Source organism: Phaseolus vulgaris, chromosome 2, assembly GCF_051622355.1.
Source record: "Phaseolus vulgaris cultivar YP4 chromosome 2, ASM5162235v1, whole genome shotgun sequence".
Classification (NCBI taxonomy): Eukaryota; Viridiplantae; Streptophyta; class Magnoliopsida; order Fabales; family Fabaceae; genus Phaseolus; species Phaseolus vulgaris.
The window spans coordinates 7,904,289-7,929,073 of NC_143499.1; the positions used below are offsets into that span (position 1 = coordinate 7,904,289).

The window sequence follows — 24,785 nt, forward strand, 5'->3', positions numbered from 1 at the left end:
CTTGCGTGAAAAAAGAAATGAATGCTACAAACTAGGCAAGATAATGAAGTAAAAGTCAAATATGATTCATTACTTTAGTTGATTTTTTTCACAATTAAACTAAGATAAAAAAAATACGGTCACCCTTGCTCTTGAACACTAATAGATAAAGATATAATTAAAGAGAGAAAAAGTAGAATGCACGTATTATAATAATATGATGACATAATTTGATTACGATTAAAAAAATTATTCTTATTCAACTATAAATTACACAATAAGTTTAATAATTTTAGAATAATTATTTTTAAATTATATTAAAAATAACTTGTTACTAAATAATAATATAAAATTTATTTTATGTACTCTGATTAAATTCTTTAAATAATAATGTATAAATATTTTTCACCTACGCCAACACCTAAATATCGCCACTTGGGATATGCCAATTGTATTGAACATAATATTGAGATACTATTAACATATATTTTCTTTTTTTCTTTGAAAAAACACTATTAGCATATCTCGATTCCTAAAATGAAAAAAAAAACTGACAGCGTTTTTAATTTATGAAATTGTAAATATAAATGTTTTTTTTATTTTTTAAGACAGGTATTGTTTTTTTTAATATAAAATTAATCATTAATAAAGAATATTTTAAAAATTGTTTAGGAAATGTTTTATGAACTTTTTCTTTCTTTGCTTAAATACCATCACATTTAATCATATTATAAAATAAAATAAACCTTTTTGTTTTGGTACAGTTTTCAGATCATGGTTTTCCTGTACAACTAACTACAACCATGTTCAAATATTCAACTATAATTTTGTTAAATATATTAGTTATGGATAGAACAAATTTTACACATTATATTTATAATCTAAACATAGAAGATTTGATAAGAATATATAATATTAAATAAAAAAAATAAGATATACTCCGCCACATTTTTTACTATTTAATTTGAATTATAATAGAGAAGTGATAATTTGATCTTCAATGCTCCAAATTACATTTATCTTATGTCTATTATTTTATAAAAATACCCCAATCACATATATAATTCAACACTTAAAGAAAGTGTAATTTGAAGCAAAGAAAAAATGGGTGTGAAAAAATATTTTTCATTATAATAACTTATTAACCATTATTATTTATTTCCAGTTTAACTTACCAAAATCTTTAGTGGGATAAAGTAGCGAATATATGGGTCCCACTTGGCAGGGAAAGATGGTATTGCTTGATGAATGGTTTTGGGTTAATTTGTTTGTTGGAAAAGAAAATTTTCTTGGGGAAGGGGTTATGTTATGACCTAAGAACCGAATAAATATGGAAATGACCCCATACAGACGCTACCAACAGCCAAACAATTAAGGATATTTTTTCAGTTGTGCTGTGCTTGTGTCGTTTCGTGTGGTTTGATAATGGGCATAATCAAAAGCAGTTTTTCGTTTGTGATGGGGGCAGCTTTGGGAGTGTATGTTGCTCAGAACTACCAAGTCCCAGACATTAAGCGGCTGGCCTCCACCGCTTTTTCCATGGCCAACCACATTGAACACACTTTCAGGAAGAACTCAAACAAAAAAGATGATTGATTATTCATTTTTTCTTAGTCTACTTCTGTCTTCACTCTTTTTATCATATTTTTTTCTTTCATGCGGTGGCTTGTTCAACTATTTGTAATTTTTGTAATGGGAACGATCTCATCCTTATTTACTCAAAACTGTAATACTCCTAATAAAATGCTATTTAGCCTAAATAAAATAAAATATAGTATAAACTCATTCAACAAAACTCAAGTAATATTCCTAATAAAAGAATATATGGAAAAGACTGCAGTTATTCCTACCTAGCTACTGCAAATTTCCTCCAATGTTACCTAAGCTTCTTGTTTACACTGGCGGACAACATAAATTCCTGTAAGTATATGATCTCCAGCTATTCCTTTTCAATTATAATTTCTAATAAAATTCGAGTATTGTTAGGTTCCATTTTAGATAAATAGTAGCTAGTCTTTGCCAACTTTTAATTACATGTTTGGATTAAGGTCAATTCATTATTGAGCATCAAAATTTGCAAAAAATAACTTCCAATAAACTACGCAACTGATACCCCGGCCAAATAAGAGCTTTTTATCCAGCTTTAGGAAATCTAACTACAAAGTAATATTATTCTCATGAAAAATAAAATATCCGATATTCATAATATGCATGCTACTAGTGGTCATTGTTGACATTTCCAGACAGTCACTGAATGAACCACATAAAACAACAAATTTTCCCTTGACTTAAAAAGAATGCATGTTACCAAAAGCATGAGTCAGTTCACAGTAATCTGCTCTTGAAAGAAATCATTGACCCACGCTTTCAACTAATGTTTCTATGTCCATATCGACCCCCAAAAAAACACCAACACCTACTGAATTTAATCTGTTTTGCCCTTCGTCTTCATTTCTTGAACAGCCAGGAACAACAGGAAACTAAGATCAAACATATGGTGAAGGATTGAATATCAAAAAGACTTAGGTCTTCTTCATGAGATACCCCATAATTATGCCAAGTAAACCAATTAATATGACAATGACCATCGAGACACCCCCACGACTTTTGTTGCTTTCCCGTCTCAGTGTGTCCTGCAGATAATAAGATCACCAATTAGTGTTTCCCCCACAGTTCAGTGGCAACATTACATACTGAGTTTGCTTGCTTAAAAGACATTTGCTTATTTGCTTTAATACAAATAGTTCGTACCAAGTTTGTCTGTCATCGTATACTTGTCTATATCATATAAAAAAATGATCATCATATGTACAACTAAACATTGTTTGACTTATGTCAACTTAGAAACTCGACATAAAAAGGTGAGAAAGCATTAGACAGAAAAAATGTGTTCCTAACACCTCTAGCAAAAGCACAAATTGAACAATATAACTAAAGAGGTAAACTAACTAATACGAAACCACAGGATGCAAAAGTAACCACTACGTCCTGCACAAAATGTTCCTTCAAATAAAAGCTCAAATGCTAATGCTGAAAATCTCTGTTCCTCAGTCTCCCAATACAAAGCAATTAACAGTGACGGATAATACAGAAAATTATGAAAGGAAAATATTGATTCAGCCTAAAATGCAATTTTAGGGAGAAAATAAAATATCATGAGCCCTATATTCAAGTGAAGACCCTCCTAAATTAAGTTGGCCAACATTCGACACTTCCAAGTTCCCCCATCTAATCCCAGATCATCATTTCTACCTTTCAGTTCAAATAAGGTTTTCAAATAAAAAGTATGGTGACAAGTCACATACTTAGTTGACAAATTAACATAATATCAAAAGGCAAATTCTGCTACAATAATATAAACTGCATTTTAGTAAGTAAAAGCCTGAGGATAGGGGGGAAAATAAAGCCAAGAACATAACCACATCATCCAATTAGATTATACAAGAATTCATTTTATCATGTTAAGAAACGGAAAGAAGCAATTCTTTCAAAAGAAAATCAGCACATCAACGAAGCTCAGTTGTGAACCAGAAAACCTTCAACAAACTTTGGAAAGTTCGTTCTATAATTTCTGGTGCTTTCCTTTCAGTTTTAGAACCTTACTACCCACTTAAAGAGGGGTAACAATACTCTTGGTATTTCCCTCTCCAGTCAGGAGAAAAGGAGAACTGCAGGTCAGTCAGACTGAGACATAAGTTATCTATCAATATATATTTTGTAGATCCTCACCAGTTCCTGACGAAGCTTGTTAATTTGTTGAATTGCATTATTCTTTTCTTCGTTCAGCCTTGAGATAAGAGCTTTTGCCTGCAAAAAAACTGACTATAATCAAAATAAAGTTCCCAAACATAAAAAAACTGAAGTTACATGCTTATAAAATCATTAAAGCCAGGAACCCAAAAAGAAATTGTATTTTGTCCTGTTAATTCAGGTTATAGGCATCACGACACTGGTCCTGAAAATATTAACTTAGCCCTTTGGTGTTGTTTGGTGAGGAGAAGATTTTCCAAGAAATAATTTTAAAAACTGGTGGCCTACTGTACTTTTTTTCATCTATTTCTACTCTTCATTTTTTTTTCTAAGTTTCTTTTTAACCAAAGACCTTTAATTACTACTCTATTCCCACTCTACTAACTTATTTTCATAAAAGATTCTGTTAAACAAACATGCCCGTAGAGTTTGTTGAAGCAGAAGTAACCTGCCAAAGTTGCACACATCTAAAGCTATTTAAAGTGACTCTGAAATCACACCAAGGACCTCACTACCCAAGAAAGCTATTTCCTCAAGCCACCGTTTTATACAAATAATCTGCTCTAATACTTATATAATCATATGTATTAATTAGATACCATGTTTCGACAATCTATGATCAATTTAGAGAATTTTACAGTAAAAGTAGTGAATGACATCCAAAGAAGGGGGGAGTATGAAACAAATATGATAAACGGAAATAGAAAAGGTGAATGAAAATAAGAGAGAAATAAAGAGCTAGAAGAGTTTTCTTAAAGAGAAGTATAAAAATAGGTAGAAAATAGAGTGATAATGAATAGTGGATCCCACTTTTTTTAATCCACTCATTCCCATATCTATCCTCTCCCTTCTTTTTTTTAACAGCCAAAGAAGGGATTAAAACCTCATCTTATAAGTCAATTTTGTAGGATGAGTTAGACTTAAATTTCACTTTCTTAAGATGATATTAGAGTATCATTCAGAGCATATCCTAACAAGGTGTTAGGCCTCATGTTAGCCGCTATCGGATTTCACTTAGGCCCAGCTTGAGATGTCTAGTCTTCGGTTGAAAGAATATGTTGAAGGGCTCACAAAACAGAGATAAAACCAAATTATAGTATATAAACGAGTGCAAATCACACTTTACAAGCTAGTTTTCCAAGATTGAGTTAGACTTAGAAGTACATTTTCTAATAAGCACAAAGCTGGAAAATTTTCTTCAAATCAATATTACTCTCCAAGAAAGAGAATAAGTTTCTATCTTAAGTACTCAATTGTGTATATTTGCACACCGGTTTGGCACACAGTGAATGACACAGTTCAAATATCCAAAGTTGCTAAACAATGCAAACTAAACAAGTGACATGTTCAGACAAGAAAGTTCAGTTCTCATTTGCTGTATACTGACTACAAAAAAGTGCAAATTGAAAAAGAAACACCTGTTCAAACAAGAAAGTTCAGTTCTCATTTTGTATTCTTTCCTAGTAAGTATCAATAGTCAATCACAACCTACTAATGTCAGTTAATTAACACAGCCACTATCCACAGATCAACGCGTGTTCACTAACAGAATATACACTCCAAAAGAATATCTCTTTGATTTACCTCTGCAGACTTTTCTGGACCGTCATGTCGTTCAGCAAATGCTCTTGTTACCTAACAAGCCCAAAGAGAAAAGCATTCCAGTTAATATCATTAAATCTTATGTTGAGAAACAAAAAAGATTCACCTAAACCATGAACAAGTTAAGAACTCACTGCCGCGGAGTCAGCACCGCTGATATTTCCATTGTCGGAAACAGAACCTCTAGGTGATGATCCTTCCTCAGAACCTTCTGGGACTGGAGACGGAGGTTGAGGCGGAGAGACATACAACACTCTCAATTTGCACTCCTCAACCACATGCCCCGCTTCCTTGTTGAACTAAAAAAATCCCAATGGCAGGGGTCTCAGTCATTTCACCCAATAAACAGTTAAAAAAAAAAGAATCAAAGGAAATTGCAACGGGTAGCAATTGCATGACATATTATTATACCATTTCTGCAGTGATATCCTTTGCGGCGATTCCATCCTCTACTTTTACGCTTTGAAGAAGAAATTTATCCTTGCATTGCATATCAGAAGGAGCTTCCTTTTGCGCTTGCATGGTAACTGTAGAAGAAAAAAAAAACAAATGTGACAAAAACATCAATTAGCAGTCATAAAAATGAAATTAGATATTGGGAGTATTGTATCCAGATAGGTACCGATAACATCGCATGTAGATCGTGGCAAGACAATTCCAGTGTTTGGACGAACACAGTACTTCTTCGGATTGGTCGTTTTGACCTGCGAGAGGGGGGAAATCAGAATACAAATTAAACATGCAAATCGAGCGAGAGGCTGGGGAGAAAAGGTTTCGCAAAATCATAATCACAAGGTACTCCTAAAAAATAAAGAGAGAGTTGAAATGAAAGGTTGGTTACCTTGAAAGCTACATAGCTGTCGGTCTTATTTGACAATATAAGAGAACACGAGATCTGCTTCTTGAGCTCAACTGAAAGAAGGGAATGAAAATGAAACCCTAGAAGAAGAGAAAGAGGGAAAGAGGGAGAGAGAAAACGCACAGAAGAACTTCAGTTCGAGAGGTTCGATGCTGAGAAGGTCGCCGGTGCTCATCTCGGAATGGGATTGAGGAGAGTGAGTGGATTTGATGGATCTGGTGTGTAGAGAATGTGGATCGGAGAGATCGAGAAGATGGAAGAAAAGGAAAGGAAAAAGAAAGACAATTGAAACGCAAATGGGTATTCAATTGCAATTACAATTACAATTCCAATTCCAATTACAATTACAACAGAGAAGGAGGGATTCTCATTCAACTTCCTTTTCTTTTCTATTTTCTCTGCTGCGGAGAACGTGGCCATTTTAATGCGCCTCCCTACTAATTAATACTTTAATAATTACTCCTTCTAAATTTTAATATAAAACATATACCTCAACAAAAATAATTAATTCAAATCCCTTTATTATTTAAAAAAAAAAAACACCAATACAAAATGCACACATTCCTAAATTCTTTAACTGTAGTTACACAAGTTGTTAGCTCCTAAATTCCTAAGTTATAAATCTCTACCAAATTAAAAATATTTGATAAAACTAATCAGTAAATATAAATGCACACACACAAAAAAAATATAATTACATAAATTTTCTTCTGTAATAAATTTTATATTGTCCGTGAAAAATATATTATATAATTATAATTTTATATTTTAAAAAAAAATATTAAATTTTTTGTAGTGTTTCCATTCTCTTTTAAAAAATTTATATATATATATATATATATATATTATTTGAATAAATAATTTTATTTAAATTAGTTCATTTAATGAGTATTAATTTAATTTATTTTTATTTATTATTATTAGTATTTTTCCATTCCATGATGAGCTGAAAGGAAAAAAATCATTTTGTACTGTTTTTTTTATTCAATTGACACTTATTTAAAAAAATGAATTGAATAAATTTATAATTTTGGCATTTTAACATTGGAAAAATACAATACAATGAATGTGTTTGCTTAGGTGCATAGAGGTAACATCTTGTTTATTCCACATGTAATCTTAAGTTAAAACAATTTTATATGGTAGTTATAAACTATGTAAATTGTATAACTAAATAAATAATAACTTGATAACGAATAATACTTATACAATTTTGCATGGTGAAAATGCTTTCATTTATTATATCTTGATGGGATTCTTGGTTGGGAATCCTTCCTTAATTTAGTGGAAGACCATGATCAATGAATATTGGTAATTGAACCATTGAGTAGATTAGGACATTCTAAAGTCTTCGAATTATATCTCTTTGAACTCAGCCTAGAAGGTTGAAAATAGTATTTTCAAAGTATCTTGAAAATATGACAAACATTAATTATCCATTATCTCTTTATTAATAAACCTTCTTTTTATTCTCTATATAAAGAGAACTTGTGAGGAAGAGATGCAAGCTTAATATTCCCTAAAGTCAACATTAATTTTTAAAATTGTGATCAAATGTCAAAATATATAATGTTTTAAATTGCACATGATTCCATGTGTATAAAAATAGAATATCTTTAATTTTTAATAGATAAATGGGTAGTTACATATATTTTTTCATTTTGAATTTTTTTATTACATTTAACTTTTTAAATTGGTATGTGAAAAAATTGGATATGATTTGCAAAAAATTATTCAAAATTATTTAAAAGGTAAATAATTTTTACATATTATTTCCAAATTTAGAAATTAATTATTTCATAATTAATCAATTTTCAACCTTAATTTATACATTTTTTTATTAAAATAGAAAAGAGGGTAATTTTGCAATTCATTATATTGCTTAGTTTATTTATTTATTTTCTTTCATATTAATTAAATTTATTCTATATTTTCTACTCATTTCTCATTTTTTTATTTATTTAAATAACTTCGTTCATTACTCTCTTTCCCTTTTTCTCACTTTCACCTAATTCAAAATTAGCATAATTGTAAGAGTAAAGAAAATGGAAAAAAAAATATGAGGGGAAAAATATTTAGTAAAGATAACATGCGAACAAAATCTATACGTAATACAAATGGAGAGAACTCTCACAGTAAGTTTAAACACGTGTCCTCTCCATTTCAGAAAAAAAAAATTAAAAACATTTAATACCAAAAGTAGAAAAAATTCCACCAATCAACCCAATATACCTGGATCAATCAAAACGTGCCACGTAGCACTTTTTAAAAGTAACTTTTTTCTCTCTCATTCTGATTTGATTCCCTTCTCTCTATCATATTTCGTTTCTCCATTCTCTCTCTGAAACTCTCTTTTCTCTAAAACCCTAATGACAACCCTTCTCTCCTCGCTCCTCTCCTTTTCCTTTACTCATTTACACCATTTTGGCAACTGTAACTCATACGGAACTTCTGAAGGGTTCAGTGCTTCACAATTTGCCCAAAAGCAATATCTTCAGAATCGAGGATTAGGGTTTCGTTCTTCTCTCAACAAAGCTTAAATTGGGGTCTTTTTTCCGCAACTGTGTTTGCAGAAGAATCATAAATCACAAACAAGGTAATGTGTACCTGAGTGGAGAGATGGGGCCCAGGCACGGTCGGTTGACGTAATATAACTGCTGACGTGTCGATCTTCTTCTACTTCGGTCGGTCGTTCCTTCTTGGTGTCTCCTTCGGTCGAGCGGGGGAGGGTACCTGCGAAGGCACTCTGACGCTCAAGTAAGTATGAGATTCTAAGTGTGGTTTAGTAAGTGAATGAAAACGTACCTTTCTCTAGCTTGAACACCGTATTTATAGGATTGCCTAATGGGCTTTCTACCCCTTGGGCTCAGGGTGGTTATAGATATGTCTTACCAATCGTGATGGAGGAGGGCCCAAGCTCACCACACGATGAAAGTCAAGCCTCCAAGACTAGACGGTCTAGCCTATAATGAGGAGCGTCTAGACTCAAAAAGGAGCGTCTAGCCCATGAAGAGGAGCGTCTAGGCCATGATGAGGAACGACTACATAAGGAGCGTCTAGGCCATGATGAGGATTCCTTCTAGACCGTCTAGCTTCACATACACATGGGTCAAAGCTACGGTTTTGGGAAGAGAAGACCTTTGTAATTGTTACATAAAGGCCCATTAGGGGTGCTTAGTAATTAGAGTAGTGTAGAAAGCATATTTGTGTGAAACATTCTAGAAAGACTATGGAGGGGGTGAGCATAAAAACTAGACACACCCCTCCCCATGTGCACCCATGTGCCATGTGCACCCATGTGCTTCACATTTACATTTCATTTGGCTAGCATTAGGGTTGCATTATGGTCCTCCTTAGCCTATAAAAGGAGGAGCCTACACCTTGTATTTTAAAAAGTTTAATTGAGTAAGGTTATGCTGCCAATTTTGTGCACAAGCTTTACTTCTCCTAGAAATCTAGGCTCTAAACTTCAATCCTTTCACCTTTTTCCCTTGAGCTGGCCGAACCACTCAAACACCATACTCATCATGCACCTACAAGACTAACACAACTCTTAGGAGGGTCTTGATCATCTCACCCATTGCTTCCGCACCTTATTTTCTACTTTGATTCTAGAAGAACTTCATGAAAATACCATCATTTGGTATCATGAGCTTTTGGTTCTTCAAGATGAGTAGCTTGGTCTTTTAAATTTTCAGTTCTTCTTTATTTCATATTGTCATTTAAATTTCATACTTGTCTTGCTGTTTTTTACTTTTTAAATTGTTCTTGGTGTGCTTATGGAAGATCCAACCAAAGCACAATTGTTCAATTGATCTTGAACAAATTCTGTGCAGCTTGTGATAGGATTCCTTACACCATTGAGTGGCTGTTTTTCTTTTAGGAATTTGAGTCCTTATTGCTTTCTTAATTTTGCTTCATTTTATGCTTTGAGTCTTTATTTTCTGAATCTATAAATGCTGTGTCAAGTCATGTGAATCCATATTTGTCAACAATTCTTAGTAGTCCTATTATTGGCTTGATTGTTTCTTGCTTTTGGGTCTCTTTAAATTGTTTGAATCTGCTGTTCTTTGATCCTTTGGTGCCTTTTTAATTTTTAGTTTGAGTTCATATTGTGTTTAGATCATACACAATTCTATTTCACAAATTTCCATTGTGTCTAAACTTTGGTATCTTGCTGTTTTTGTTTCCAGTTTTCAGATTCCCCTGTTTACACCTTCTCTGTTTTGGCTGTTTTAACCCAGAAAAATATTTCCACCCATAGAAAAATTCTGATTTTCTGGAAAATGCAAGTTTAAAGTGTTATAGAAAAGAAAAAAAAAGAATTAGGTCAAAAGAAGCAACAGAAAAAAAATGATAAATCTTACAAAATCAGAGTGCAAATCTTGAGCGCTCCAGCTGGCCTAACCGAACACCAATTTTGAAAAATTTATTAAAAAAAATGGTGCATCCGTTTTGAGTGAATCCAAAGCCAGATTTTAGATAAGATCCTGAATATCTTGCATAACAAATTTCAGAGCCAAATTCCAAAAATACAGATCAGCATAAATCGGGGAACAAACACGTTTTCTGGCCCACAACATTTTCCAGTGGTGCTGTTTTTTTTTATTTGGTCATCTAATCTAGTGCTTTTCTTTAGGAATTCTTTTTGTGTGCCAACCTTTAATTGAGTACCTTTAATTGTTTGCTTTAGTTTCTTGAATCTCTTTCTAAGTTGTCATATTATAAATCCTTTTGGTGGTACTGTTTTATTCAATTACAATTGTTTCTTGCTTTTATTCTTTGACCTCTAATTTGGGTGCTGGAATTTAATTCTTCTTTGGTGCTTATGTGAATGGGAACTTGATTTGGTTAAGGTTTAGCCCTTTGCTAGGTGCTGGAAATTGGAGAATTAAAGGCCATCATTCTAAGGAGAAGACAAGGTCAAATCTGAAACAAACATTTTTGAGAAAACACTACAAACACTTGGAAGATCAACAAGCAAAGACAACAAGGAAGTGCACTAACCAAAAAGAGATCAACCAAGGGAGTTCTCTTATTTCCTTTGCAACTTGGTTTATTGTTAATTACCTCTTAATTACGCTTTAGACGGTGAGTGTGTCTTCAAGGGCTCAAAGTGTCCAAGAAGCCTCACCTAGGGCCGAATAGTATAACATTCTTGTTTAGTAATTGTTACTTGTTTGTAATTGTTTTTCTATTGCTTTAGTAGTGACGTTTGCATGGTTAGTTTTGATTAAATTTGAACCGTCTAGCTTTGTTGATTAGTTAGCATGCATTGTTTTCTTGCATTAAAATCTGATTTCTCAACTTAATTGTGTTTCAAGTGGTTTACTAAGAGAAAGCTTTGTGTGAAGACATTGAGGGATAGTTTTTGGCTAAGGCAAAGGCTTGGTATTTAAGTAGTCCACTGTGACTCACCTCCCTTACCTGGAAGACTACCTTCTTTGACTTCCCTAAATTTTTCTCAAGGTAAAATACTTCTACACACAAAGCTTTAGTCATGTCTTCTCACTCCTCTAAATCTCTTAAAAGTGAGGTGAAATCCTTGAAATCTCTTTTGAAACAACTTACTAAGGATATTCAATCAATTTCATCTAAACAATTGGAGAATGAGATCAAAACTAATGAATTGACTAAAACAAAGAATGAGAAGTCTCAATTTTCAAAAAAATTACATTCTCATGCATCTAGCTCTAAACATCATGATTATCTTGGGGAAGAAAGTCTTAGGAAAAATGAATATCATCAACAATTCCCTAGGAGAGCTAGGAAAGAGAGACAAGAAAACCTAACCAAGCATATCTCTCACACTCAAGCTAGAGAAATTCCATGTTTAGAATACCTTGGCAATGATCAATTAGCATCTCAATGTTTCAATGAAAGATCTATGATCTTAAGGGACAAAGATGAGAATAGTAGCCAAGAAAAAGAAGCTAGTGAGAGTGAAGAAAATGTAAAAATAGAAAAGCAAGAGAAAACCCTTGGGAAACAAAAGGCGTGGGAGAAGAGTGTTCCTTCCCACAAGGTCATTCAACAAGAAGGGAGAGTTGAAAATACATTTGAAAATATACCTCTTGTTGAACAACCTAGCCTTACCTTTTGTAAAGGAACACTTGCAAGTCTAGAAAAAAAAGAAGAATCCTTAAAACAGGCTTGCATAGATAAAAATATAGTAGATTATTTTACATACATGCCAAGATATCACCAAGTGAAGGTCAAGTCATCTATAGGCATCTACAAAGACAATTTTTTATGTGAAGTAGTGCCTAAAGAAACTTGTCATGTCTTATGGAGACAACCTTTGCAACGAATTGAAATTTCCATGAACAAAGGTTGTATCAACGAGACTACCTTCACACATAAAAGAGATATTCTTCATGAAGGAGAACTCATGGGTCAAATTAGAGTTGATAAAACTCTAGAGCTTTTAAAAGGACAATTATTGTCACCCATGAGAAAAGATGTTCAAAGACATTACCCTAGAAACATTCCGTGTTTTAAAAATACATCTAAGGCGATGTCTCATGAACTCTATACTCCTTCACCTTTTGCAAATGATCCTTGGGAAGACATAAACCTAAATTTCATATTAGAGCTTCCTAGGACAACAAAAGGTCTTGATTCTTTCTTCATGGAAGTGGATAAACTCTTCTTAAGAAAAGTGACAAGCCTCCATGATTTATTTTCAAAAATAAGGGATAGAGCTCCAAAATTTGAAAACATAGCTCTCCCTTCTATGCTTCACGAAATCATGAAGGACACCCACAATTCTTGGGATAAGAATCCTTTTCCTTTTATGCATGCATACAATGGAGTAGTCCACAAGATTACTCATATCTCTCCATTTGAAGTTGTATGTGAACATAGTCCTCTTGTCTTTTTAAAGTTGTCACCATTTCCTAAAGGGATTATGCCTAAGGAAAAAGTAACTACTTTTGGAAATTTTAGAAAACATAAGAGGATTAGAAGGCACCTACAACCATCAAAAGGGAAGCATTGTGAGAAGTTGACCAAAACAAGAGAAAAACAAAGATGGCAACTTCACACAATTAATTGTTCTCCAAATACTCACTCTAACTCCTTTGCTTTGTTTCAAGATTCTCATAGGTTGATATTTGATCCGGGAGGACACACCTTGACGAAGCAAGAGGCTGCTATCCAAGATCAAGTTAGCAAATCTGAGGATAGATCTTTTCCCGAAGGAGGAGATGATGGACACCATCCAGCCACAACAAGCCCCCTCAAAAGCAAAAGCTTTGGATTTGAGGACAAATCCTTTTCAAGAGGGAGGGGATGATGGAGGAGGGCCCAAGCTCACCACACGATGAAAGCCAAGCCTCCAAGACTAGACGGTCTAGCCTATAATGAGGAGCGTCTAGACTCAAAAAGGAGCGTCTAGCCCATGAAGAGGAGCGTCTAGGCCATGATGAGGAACGACTACATAAGGAGCGTCTAGGCCATGATGAGGATTCCTTCTAGACCGTCTAGCTTCACATACACATGGGTCAAAGCTACGGTTTTGGGAAGAGAAGACCTTTGTAATTGTTACATAAAGGCCCATTAGGGGTGCTTAGTAATTAGAGTAGTGTAGAAAGCATATTTGTGTGAAACATTCTAGAAAGACTATGGAGGGGGTGAGCATAAAAACTAGACACACCCCTCCCCATGTGCACCCATGTGCCATGTGCACCCATGTGCTTCACATTTACATTTCATTTGGCTAGCATTAGGGTTGCATTATGGTCCTCCTTAGCCTATAAAAGGAGGAGCCTACACCTTGTATTTTAAAAAGTTTATTGTGAGTAAAGTTATGCTGCCCATTTGTGCTCAACTTTGCTTCTCCCTAGAATCCTAGGCTCTAAACTTCAATTCCTTCATCTTTTCCCTTGAGCTGGCCGAACCACTCAAACACCATACTCATCATGCACCTACAAGGCCAACACAACTCCTAGGAGGGTCTTGATCATCTCACCCATTGCTTCCGCACCTTATTTTCTACTTTGATTCAAGAAGAACACATGAAAATGCCATCAAATCGTGCTCCGGAATACCCGGGGAACATATCTTCTTTAAACGCATATTCCTTATTCTTCGGAGGTGTATCTTAACCACCTTAGCTTTGTCACACGCCCTCACATTTATTATGCGTTCGGTCGGTCGGTCACGTTCGTTCGGTGCCTACCGGTACACTTGCCCCCCAGGCTCGAGGTAAATAAATGTCGAAGAGTCGTAATGATTGTTGTGCCTTTCGAGGTGTCAGGCATTAAATGTAACGGAATGACGGGACGTTCGCTTTTTGTCGAAGACGAAGGAGATGGATCCGGCGGTGTGGATTAAGTGACGCTTCGACTTCCGGCTGATATGGGTCGTAGGATGAACGGGAATTAAACGGATGAGGATGAGAGGGAAATGCTATAAATAACGTCCCCAGTTGCAGAGAGACCACGTTTCCTTGAGTTCGGCATCCGAGTTGCTCCGATTGCCGAGTCCACATTGCGAGTTGTTGCGCTGTATGAACCATAGTTGCCGACCGGGGTGTTAATTTGTGAACGAAAGGTTAGTTATGTCTCAACTTTCTTCAAATAGAGTAGGTAGTAGAGAGTCGAGTGAGAGTGGGGAGTCATCGTCCGGAAGTGACGAAAGTACGTGTGGGTCAATGGGTCCGAGCTATGAGTGGGTAGATATTAGCGTTAGGAATATACCCACTATTTTAGGAAACCGAACGACCTGGATAAAGTGATAGCTAGGGCCCCTGTCGTGCGGTCGGGTTTACCTTCAGATATTCTTATTGCCGAAATATGTGGGTATACTGACCATGTCTGTCATGGAAGGGAGAACACTCCGGTAGATTTCTTTTATGTTTATAGTACGTTATTCACTGATTTGAAAGTGACGTTGTCGTTCGATGAGTTCACGATGGACGTGCTACGGTTTCTCAACCTAGCTCCAACCCAACTTCATCCGAACTCATGGGCGTGCACAGGCCTTTCGAATGGTGTGTCAACTTTTTGACTTGACGTCCAGAGCGGAAGTGTTTTTATTTTATTATAACACACATTTGTCCAACCCGGTAAGTTGGGTGTCATTGACCAGCCGTCCGGGGAGTGTGCGTTTTGCAGCCTTCACCACGTCCTACAAGAACTTCAAGGAACGATATTTCAAGATATTTGTGGAGCCGGACGACCGAGAGTATTTTTATAATGATGATGTTACCAAGTTTCCGTTCCATTGGACCCAGAATCCGACTGTGCGTAACACGAGTTCCCGTACGGCCCTGTCGGCTTTGGATAAGGCTGTTATGGTGGTGTTTGACCAACTCCCTCACAAGTTACCTACGAGGGAGATAATTTCGTTATATGTGTCGTCCGATCCCTGGGCGGATTTTATTGGTATGTGATTGTAAATTTGGTTTGATTGAATAACTTCATTAATAGTGTTTAATTCCTGTCTGTTTTGCAGAAATCATGTGTCGGGCGGACGCTTCTTTGCATGAGTATATGAACAAGTTGCGCCAGAGTAGGGATGCTCAGTCGGCCTTTGTCGACACGGCCGGGGCGTTGGCGGCCGTTCCGTCTACAACGGTTCCTGCGACGGGGGCCTCGGCTGCTGCGAAGAAAAGGGGTCGACCCCCGAAGGGAAATCAGGAGGGCCGAGCTGGGCCATCCCGAACGACCTCTGAACCAAGCTGTTGGCGGTCGACATGGACATAGCGGCCCACCTGCAGGCGGAGCTGACCGCCGAAGAGAATGAGATTTTTGCCACCATCCCTACAACTAAACTGATGATGGAAACATTAGAGTTACAAAGTCGGGCGCTTATGGCAAGCCGAACGGTGGTTGAAGAGCTCGAGAGAGTGACGACCGTTACCATACCCCAGTTAAAGAAAGATGTGACCGAGGCCACTCAAGCCACCAAGGTGTCGACCGAGAAGGCAGAGAGGTTGAAGGTCCAGTTGGAGGAGAAGCAGACGGCTCTAAAAGCGCAAGAGGAACTCACGAAGAGTCTTGAGGCACAACTGAAAGGAGGAGCCGACCGGGAGGAGGCTTTGAAAGCGGAAGTGGCCAAGTGTCACGACTTCATACTTCGCATTAGCGAAGAATACTTCCGATTGGGCATCCAACAAGTGGCTTGTCTGCACGGTGCGCCGCTGGAGGACGACCGGTATGACATTGAGAAAATGGTGGTCGATGGAAAACTTGTGTCGACCAACCCTGGCGACATTAATGAGGAAGCTAAGGCGGAGACTCCGGGACCACAGCCGGACGCCTCGTTTGAAGAATTAATGAATATCCCATAGAAAATTGCTGGACCCGGCATGTGGGCATCGTACAATGATGGTTTTATTTTGGATGTAATATTTGATTGTTGATCGACCGGATTGGTATTTTTGAACCTTGTTTGTTTGTTAATTTGGATGTCGGACGAGGCGTAGTTGATTTCGTAATAATGCGAATGTCGAACGAGGTCTGGATGATTCTGATTATGTTAAAAGTAATAAGTTAATCCTGATGTCGAACGAGGCATAAATAATTGCGATTTCATTAAAGTAATAAGTTAATTCTGATGCCAAACAAGGCATAAATAATTCTGAATAATTCTGATGTCGAACAAGGCATAAATAATTCTGAATAATTCTGATGCCGAACGAGGCATAAATAATTATGATTACGTTAATGATAATTCTGATGTCGAACGAGGCATAAATAATTCCGATTATGTTAATGATAATTCTGATGTCGAACGAGGCATAAATAATTCTGAATACGTTAATAATAATTTGAATGTCTAACGAGGCATAAATAATTCCGATTACATTAAAGTAATAAGTTAATTCTGATGCTAAATAAGGCATAAATAATTCTGAATAATTCTGATGCCGAACGAGGCATAAATAATTCTGAATACGTTAATAATAATTTGAATGTCGAACGAGGCATAGATTGAGAGTAATAAAAGGAATAGGAGACTTGGATTTTAATTTATAGTGCCTCGTTAAAACTTCTCGGTCGTAAACCCTCCTTAGGGAAAAACCGACCGAGCGAGGAAAGAGTACACTTTTATTATTAAGTTCAACTGTAATAAAATTTGAGATGCGTGGCATTCCACGTTCTAGGTATGTCCTTCCCAAATAAATGTTCTAAGTAATAGGCTCCACCGGCTGCCGTATCTGCTAAGCGGAATGGTCCTTCCCAATTGCTAGAGAACTTGCCTCCTTCCTTCCGGGCGCTACTCCGCATTCGCCATACTAAATCGCCTTTGTGGAACAGTCTCGGTTTGACCTTGGAGTTGTATTGTCTGGCCGCCCGAATTTTGCATGCTTCTTCTCTAATTCTACACTTGTCCCGAAGTTCGTTGATGAGATCGAGGCCGACCGAGAGACTTTCCTTGTTTAGATCAAGATCAAGGGTTTGTCGGCAGAGAGAAGGTTCTCCAATCTCGACGGGAATCATAGTTTCAGTGCCATACGTTAGGCTGTACGACATTTCTTGTGTAGTCGTCTGAGGAGTACAGCGATATGCCCATAAGACCTCTAAGAGTTCTTCAGTCCAGTTACCCTTTGCTGGCTGAGACGTTTCTTCAGTTCGTTTAGGATGACCTTGTTTGCAGCTTCTGCTTGTCCGTTTGTTTGCGGATGTTCGACTGAACTGGCGATGTGTTTGATGTGGAGTTTCTCGTAAAATTCAGCTAACGTCCGGTCGGTGAATTGCCGACCGTTATCGGTGATGATGATCTGTGGAAGCCCGAAGCGGCAAACAATATTTTTCCATACAAAATTTTGAACATTGCGGGCGGTGATCGCAGTCAGAGGCTCGGCTTCGATCCACTTGGTGAAGTAATCAATGCCGACCAGTAAGAATTTACATTGGCCTTTACCGGGGGCGAAAGGGCCAATGATGTCCATACCCCATTGGACGAACGGCCAAGGTGATAACATAAAATGAAGTTCTTCAGGTTTTTTATGGGACAAAGTGTCAAACTCTTGGCATTTTTGGACGAAATTGGTGCAGTCGCCTTGGACGGTCGGCCAGTAGTACCCGGCCCGGAATACTTTGGCAGCCATTGTTCGCGCGCTGGAGTGAGTTCCGCAAATTCCTTCGTGCAACTCTCGGACGACATAGGAAGCTTGGTCGGGTGTCAAACATTTAAGGAGTGGTCGGGTATAACCTCGGCGGTAAAGGTCGTCGCCAATTAAGACAAAACGGGCGGCCTGCAGCTTCATGGTTTTTTCGCCGAGAGGACTACATGTGCCGTCGAGTAAATATTGCTTAATTGGGGTAATCCAAGTAGATTCCGCGTCGATCGTTAGGCATTCCTGTAGGTCGATGCTTGGGCGTGCAAGCGTAACATGGATGACCGACCTATGCATTCCCTTACACTTCGTGGTTGCCAACCGGGACAAGGCGTCCGCACGAGTATTGTGATCGCGTCGAACGTGTTGCATGGAAATTTCAGAAAAGGTGCTCATCAACTGTTTGACTAAGTGATAGTATCGCTGTAAAAAGCTTTCTCGGACTTCATATTCGTCATTAAGTTAACCGATGACTAGCCTGGAATCACTTTTACAAATTAACTTAGTGATTTCCAATTCTTGAGCGAGGCGTAGACCGGCTAAAATGGCTTCATATTCGGCCTAATTGTTTGAAGTTTTGAAGTCGAATTTTAGGGCTTGCTCGATGGCAATCTCGCCGGGGCCTTCCAAAACGACTCCAGCGTCGCACGACCTTTCGTTGGAGGAGTCGTCCACGTATAGGATCCACGATGAGTGTTCAGTCTCGGCTGAGGAAGGAGTGAGTTCGGCTGCGAAATCAACAAGAGCTTGCGACTTGACGGCTCCTCGTGGTTGGTACTGAATATGGAATTCAGATAGTTCTATCGTCCATCCGATCATTCGTCCGACTAAATCTGGCTTAGTGAGAATCTTTACAATGGCGTAATTTGTCCGAACAATAATACGATGATTTTGAAAATACATACGCATTCGTCGGTTGGTAATGATGAGAGCCATAGCCACCTTTTCGATCGTTTGGTATCGGATTTCGGCGCCATGGAGGGCGCGGCTAACGAAATAAACTGGTCGTTCCTCAAAATTAATTTCTTGCACTAAGACTGAACTAACGGCTTCGTTTGAAACGACGAGGTAGACTATAATGGGCTCTCTAGCATTCGGTTTCTGGATGACCGGTGGGGAAGATAGAAAAGTTTTCAATTGGAGGAAAATTTGCTCGCATTCAGCCGACCACTCAAAGCGAGATGCTTTTTTCATTAATCGGACGATGGGTCTTGTTCGTTTTGCAAGTTTAGGAACAAATCTGGATAAGGCGGTGAGCCGGGCGATGAGTCTCTGAATTTCCTGAATGGAGTTGGGGCTTCTCATTTCGGAAATAGCTTTACATTTCGCAGGGTTAGCTTCTATGCCTCTATGGGTAAGCATAAAACCTAAGAACTTCCCCCCCCCCCTTGACGCCAAATGCACACTTGTCAGGATTGAGTCGCATCTGGTGCTGACGGAGGGCCTGAAAAACTTCTTTTAGGTCAGCAATATGTTGCTTACATGAGTCGGACTTAACAACAATGTCATCGACATAGACTTCAACATTCCTGCCGATCATGTCGTGGAATACATGGTCCATTAGTCTTTGATAAGTGGCCTCGACATTTTTGAGTCCGAAGGGCATAACTTCATAGTAGAAATTATCGGAATCAGTCATGAAGGCTGTCTTCTTTCGGTCGGCCGGGTGCATTTGGATTTGATTATAACTTGAGTAGGCATCAAGGAAGCTGAGGATGTGATGTCCGGCCGCCCCATCAATGAGACGATCAATGGTAGGCAGAGGGTAAGAGTCTTTTGGGCATGACTTATTGAGGTCCGTGTAGTCAACGCACATTCGCCATTTTCCGTTCGCTTTCTTTACCATAACCACGTTGGCTAGCCATGTGGTGTAATGGGCTTTCCGAATGAATCCGGCTTGTAACAATTTATCGGCTTCGTCACGTGCGGCTTGGCGTCGTTCCTCGCCTAGATGTCTTTTCTTTTGAGCTATTGGCCTAGCCTCTTTATACAGTGATAATCAGTGAGTGATGACCTGTGGGTCTACGCCAGGCATGTCAGCGGCCGTCCATGCAAACAGATCGGCATTTTTTACAAGTGTCGTGCCGATGGCCATTCAGTTGTCCGGCTTCAGTGAAGTGCCGATATGTGTAGTGTGGCGATCGTCGCGAAGTGGGAACGGATGCAAGTCTTCTCCTGCCTCCATACGGGGATCGTCCATACGAGGGTCGAGATCAACAAGGGCTATCATTTGTCGACGGGACATGCGCCGTCCGGAATGTCGGGTCGGGGATCGTCCTCTTTTTTGCGGGAGTCGGTCATCCGGATTGGTTGTGTAGAGCCGTCGAGTTGGCTCACTTTTCAAACTTGCGACATAACATTCTCTAGCGGTTTTTTGATCGACATGGATTGTTGCAATGTCGTTATTTGCCGAAGGGAATTTCATGGCTAAGTGTGGGGTGGAAACAATGGCTTTTAATCTGTTGATGGACAGACGACCGAGCAGGATGTTGTAGGAAGTTTGGGCATTGACCAGAAGATATCGTACGTTTATTGTTTTGTGGAGACCGTCTGATTGCATTTCATGAAGGTCTTCTTGAATCATGTAAGAAAGTGGTGCGGAAGCTATGAAGGTGTGTGTGCAAGATCCTCCTAAGAGTGGTGTTGATCTTGAAGGTGCATGATAGGTATGATTATAGGGAGGTTCGGCCAGCCCAAGGAGATGTGAAGGAAGTGAAGTTTAGAGCCTAGAATTCTAGGAGAAGCAAAGCTTGGCACAAAATGGCAGCATAACTTTACTCACAATAAACTTAAAAATACAAGGTGTAGGCTCCTCCTTTTATAGGCTAAGGAGGACCATAATGCAACCCTAATGCTAGCCAAATGAAATGTAAATGTGAAGCACATGGGTGCACATGGCACATGGGTGCACAAATGAGCACATGGGGAGGGGTGTGTCTAGTTTTTATGCTCACCCCCCCATGGGCTTTCTAGACCGGCCTTGGTAAATTTAGAGGTTTTTTTAGAAACTCTAAGTTTACCTAGGTTGGTGTTTTAGGTGCCAAAATTAATTCTAAGAAAATTACAAATAAAGTTCCTATGCTAATTTTGACAAGAAATTAAAGTCTACTCTACACTAGAGTTTATGGCATTTGAACATGTAAAAGAACGTCTTCTTGGATCCTCTTGGCCATAACTCTATGGTTGGCCCAAATCTACCCTTTGGTGGGCTTGCATGTGGGCTTGTGCTTGGGCCTCTTCCATCACCGTCTTCCTCACCAAAGGTTGTATATAAGTCTATATACCCCTTAGTGTCGACCCGTTCACCTGAGAACCCTACAATTTGTTCGTTATAGGGTTGAATATCTAATTCTGGGATGCGCATTTTCTTAAAGATTTTCCAGTATAATATGTCAACCGAGCTACCTTGGTCGACCAAAGTCTTGGCAATTGCGAACTTGTCAATTTCCACGGTGATTACCATAGGGTCGTCCTGGGCTGGATCTATGGTTGTGAAGTCGTCGTCAGTGAAAGTGATCGGAGGTATGTGTGGACGCCTCCTCGTGGTAGTATGAGCGGACTGGATGTCCCGGAGATGTTTCTTTCGGGCGGAATTTGAGCACCCGCCACTGGCAAAGCCCCCGGCTATGTAATATGCTTCGTGGTTCGGTTCGCCCAAGGTAACGGGTCCAGCAATCATGTTAATGACTTCGCAGACTCGTTGGCGAGGGCGAGCGTTTCGGTCGGGACTTGTGCTGCGGGCGCGTGTACGCCGAACGGGGCTTTCACTGCGTTTCCGCGAAGCCTGGCTATGGTCAGTTCGGCGTTTGTAATCGTTACGCTATGACCGGTCAACACCACGGGATGGACGGTCGGTACTCCGTGGTGGGGATCTTGAATTCCTTATCCTCTTGACGAACTGCCGCAAGTGGCCAGCCTGGATGAGCTCTTCGATTTTGTCCTTCAACGCTTGACATCCTTCGGTCGTGTGACCGAAATTCCGATGGTACTGACAACGCTTAGCAGTATCTGCATTCGGTGGTGTTTGATACTGTTTTAGTGTCGGAATTAAATCCGTTTGCAGTGCTTCATCTAGGGCTCGTCCCCTCGGAACAGTTAAAGGGGTGTAACTGTTAAACCTGGGGATTCGGCCTCCTCTGTTCCGGTCGGACCTTGGGGTATTTCGAACGGTCTGTTCGGTCTCGAATTCCCTTTCTTTGCTCGGGGTTTGATCTTTGAGGACTCCGGATCCGACGGCTTTGAACCGTTCGTGATAGTCAATGTGTTCCTCAATTTGCATGAATTTGGTTGCCCGAGTTCGAAGATCTTCCATGTCTTGAGGTGGCTTTTTGATGAGACATTCAGTAAAACGGGTCGGACGGATGGTCGAAACCAAATGGTGTAACGGGACTTCCTGTTTGAGCCCTCGGATATTCATGCATGCCTTGTTGAATCTATCTAAAAAGGTTCTGAGAGATTCACCTTTTTCTTGTTGTATCGCTAGGAGAGACATGGAGGACATGTGATGCGGTCGGCTGGTGGCATATTGAGTGGAGAATTTCGCGGCTAGGATGTCAAAGTCGTCAATGGAGTTCAGAGGTAGCTTTGTAAACCAGGTAAGAGGTTCTCCCTGAAGCGACGTGGGGAATACTTTACACCACACATTATTATCTGTGGTATACAAAGTCATTTGCGTCTTGTAAACATTTAAATGCTCGTCCGGGTCGGTCGAGCCGTCATAAAGTTTAATGGCGAGGCCTCTCCATTTGTCGGGAAGTGGTGTAGTGATGATTTCGTCTGTAAAAGGATGACCCCTTTTACTTGACTTTCTTTCGACTGTTTCAGCTTTGGAAGCAGGATTGGTGTCGGTCGGTGTAGGTATGCGAGAGGCGGTTCGGTCGGCCATATGGGATTGGCCTTCTTGTTCGGGATTATCGACCTATCGCTGGAGTCGTGCATTCTGCTCTCTCAATAAGGCGATTTCTTCCTCTTGGCGGCGTCTATTCTCTTCGTGTTGACGACGGTCTTCCATCCCCTTTTGCCGCAGTTCCTCCATCTGAGTTTGGAGGGTTTGAATCATAGTCATCTGTTCTGTCATAGCGTCGTTGTTGTTCCTTGTCGCAACCATTATAGCTTTAAAAATTGAGATTTTGCCTCGGCCCCACGGTGGGCGCCAATTGTACCTGAGTGGAGAGATGGGGCCCAGGCACGGTCGGTTGACGTAATATAACTGCTGACGTGTCGATCTTCTTTTACTTCGGTCGGTCGTTCCTTCTTGGTGTCTCCTTCGGTCGGGCGGGGAGGGTACCTGCGAAGGCACTCCGACGCTCAAGTAAGTATGAGATTCTAAGTGTGGTTTAGTAAGTGAATGAAAACGTACCTTTCTTTGGCTTGAGCACCGTATTTATAGGATTGCCTAATGGGCTTTCTACCCCTTGGGCTCAGGGTGGTTATAGATAGGTCTTACCAATCGTGCTCCGGAATACCCGGGGAACATATCTTCTTTAAACGCGTATTCCTTATTCTTCGGAGGTGTATCTTAACCACCTTAGCTTTGTCACACACCCTCACATTTATTATGCGTTCGGTCGGTCGGTCACGTTCGTCCGGTGCCTACCATGTTGGCAACTGTCACTCATACGGAACTTCTGAAGGGTTCAGTGCTTCACAATTTGCCCAAAAGCAATATCTTCAGAATCGAGGATTAGGGTTTCGTTCTTCTCTCAACAAAGCTTAAATTGGGGTCTTTTTTCCGCAACTGTGTTTGCAGAAGAATCATAAATCACAAACAAGGTAATGTTTTTTCAAATTCAAATTTGATTTCGGATGAATTGTGGCGCCTTTTTCGGACTACATATACCCCCTCTTATGGATTGATTTTGCACTCCATGAACGAGGTAATCTTTTATACCGTTTATTCATCTCATTCTCACATTTCTACTATGTTTTTATATTTTTTGTATTTTTAAAGTTTCTTGCTTTTCGACTGATTCTCTTGATCTATTTTATGGTTTGTTTTTGACATTTTTTGTTCTCGGTTTCTTACATGTTTTCGTAACTGATGCAGTTTATAGATTTCTCTGATCAAAGTTTCTTGCTTTTATCTTTTTTTCCAATTTTATTTGTCTCTTTTACCATTATTTCTTCTGTCTTTATCATATTTTTTGTTCTTTGTTTGTTTTGTGTTTTCGCTTTTTCAAGGGTTTTCTTATCAAAGTTTCTTACTTTTATCTTTTTAACGGATCGTTGCTTTTATCTTTTACGGTTTTTTTTCTCAAGTGTTTTCTGTGTTTTTTGATGCAATTTTTTTTTGTATTTTCTTATCAAAGTTTCTTGCTTTTTATTCTTTTTTTTACCGATCCTTTTCATCTCTTTTATGGGTTTTTTTTTCCTCAAGGATTTTCTGTGTTTTCTGATGCAGCTTTGTTTGTATTTTCTGTTCAAGATTCTTTCATTTTGTACATCTCTTCTTTCTCAAGTGTTTTCTGTGTTTTCTATTGCAGTTTTTTTGTTTTTGTATTTTTTATTCAAGATTCTTGTTCATTC

At 38.7% G+C, this 24,785-nt stretch overlaps 3 protein-coding genes across 3 annotated transcripts; 1 reads left to right on the forward strand and 2 right to left on the reverse strand.

Moving 5' to 3' along the window:
- Positions 1-1,340: 1,340 nt before the first annotated feature.
- LOC150028974 (uncharacterized) lies at positions 1,341-1,703 on the forward strand. The gene has a single exon (XM_090298201.1). It carries the CDS (start codon positions 1,405-1,407, stop codon positions 1,573-1,575), a length of 171 nt encoding a protein of 56 aa, XP_090154327.1. The 5' UTR covers positions 1,341-1,404; the 3' UTR covers positions 1,576-1,703.
- Positions 1,704-2,121: 418 nt separating this feature from the next.
- Positions 2,122-6,648, reverse strand: LOC137810538 (vesicle-associated protein 1-2). Its single transcript, XM_068611876.2, has 8 exons — positions 6,314-6,648; positions 6,173-6,243; positions 5,954-6,035; positions 5,743-5,858; positions 5,466-5,630; positions 5,314-5,364; positions 3,709-3,786; positions 2,122-2,612 (listed from the first exon to the last, which is right to left on the reverse strand). The coding sequence occupies exons 1-8, from the start codon at positions 6,363-6,365 to the stop codon at positions 2,502-2,504; spliced, it is 726 nt and encodes a 241-aa protein (XP_068467977.1). The 5' UTR covers positions 6,366-6,648; the 3' UTR covers positions 2,122-2,501.
- Positions 6,649-22,080: 15,432 nt separating this feature from the next.
- Positions 22,081-22,929, reverse strand: LOC137808984 (uncharacterized). The gene has a single exon (XM_068610129.2). The coding sequence runs from the start codon at positions 22,927-22,929 to the stop codon at positions 22,081-22,083; it is 849 nt and encodes a 282-aa protein (XP_068466230.2).
- Positions 22,930-24,785: the final 1,856 nt, after the last annotated feature.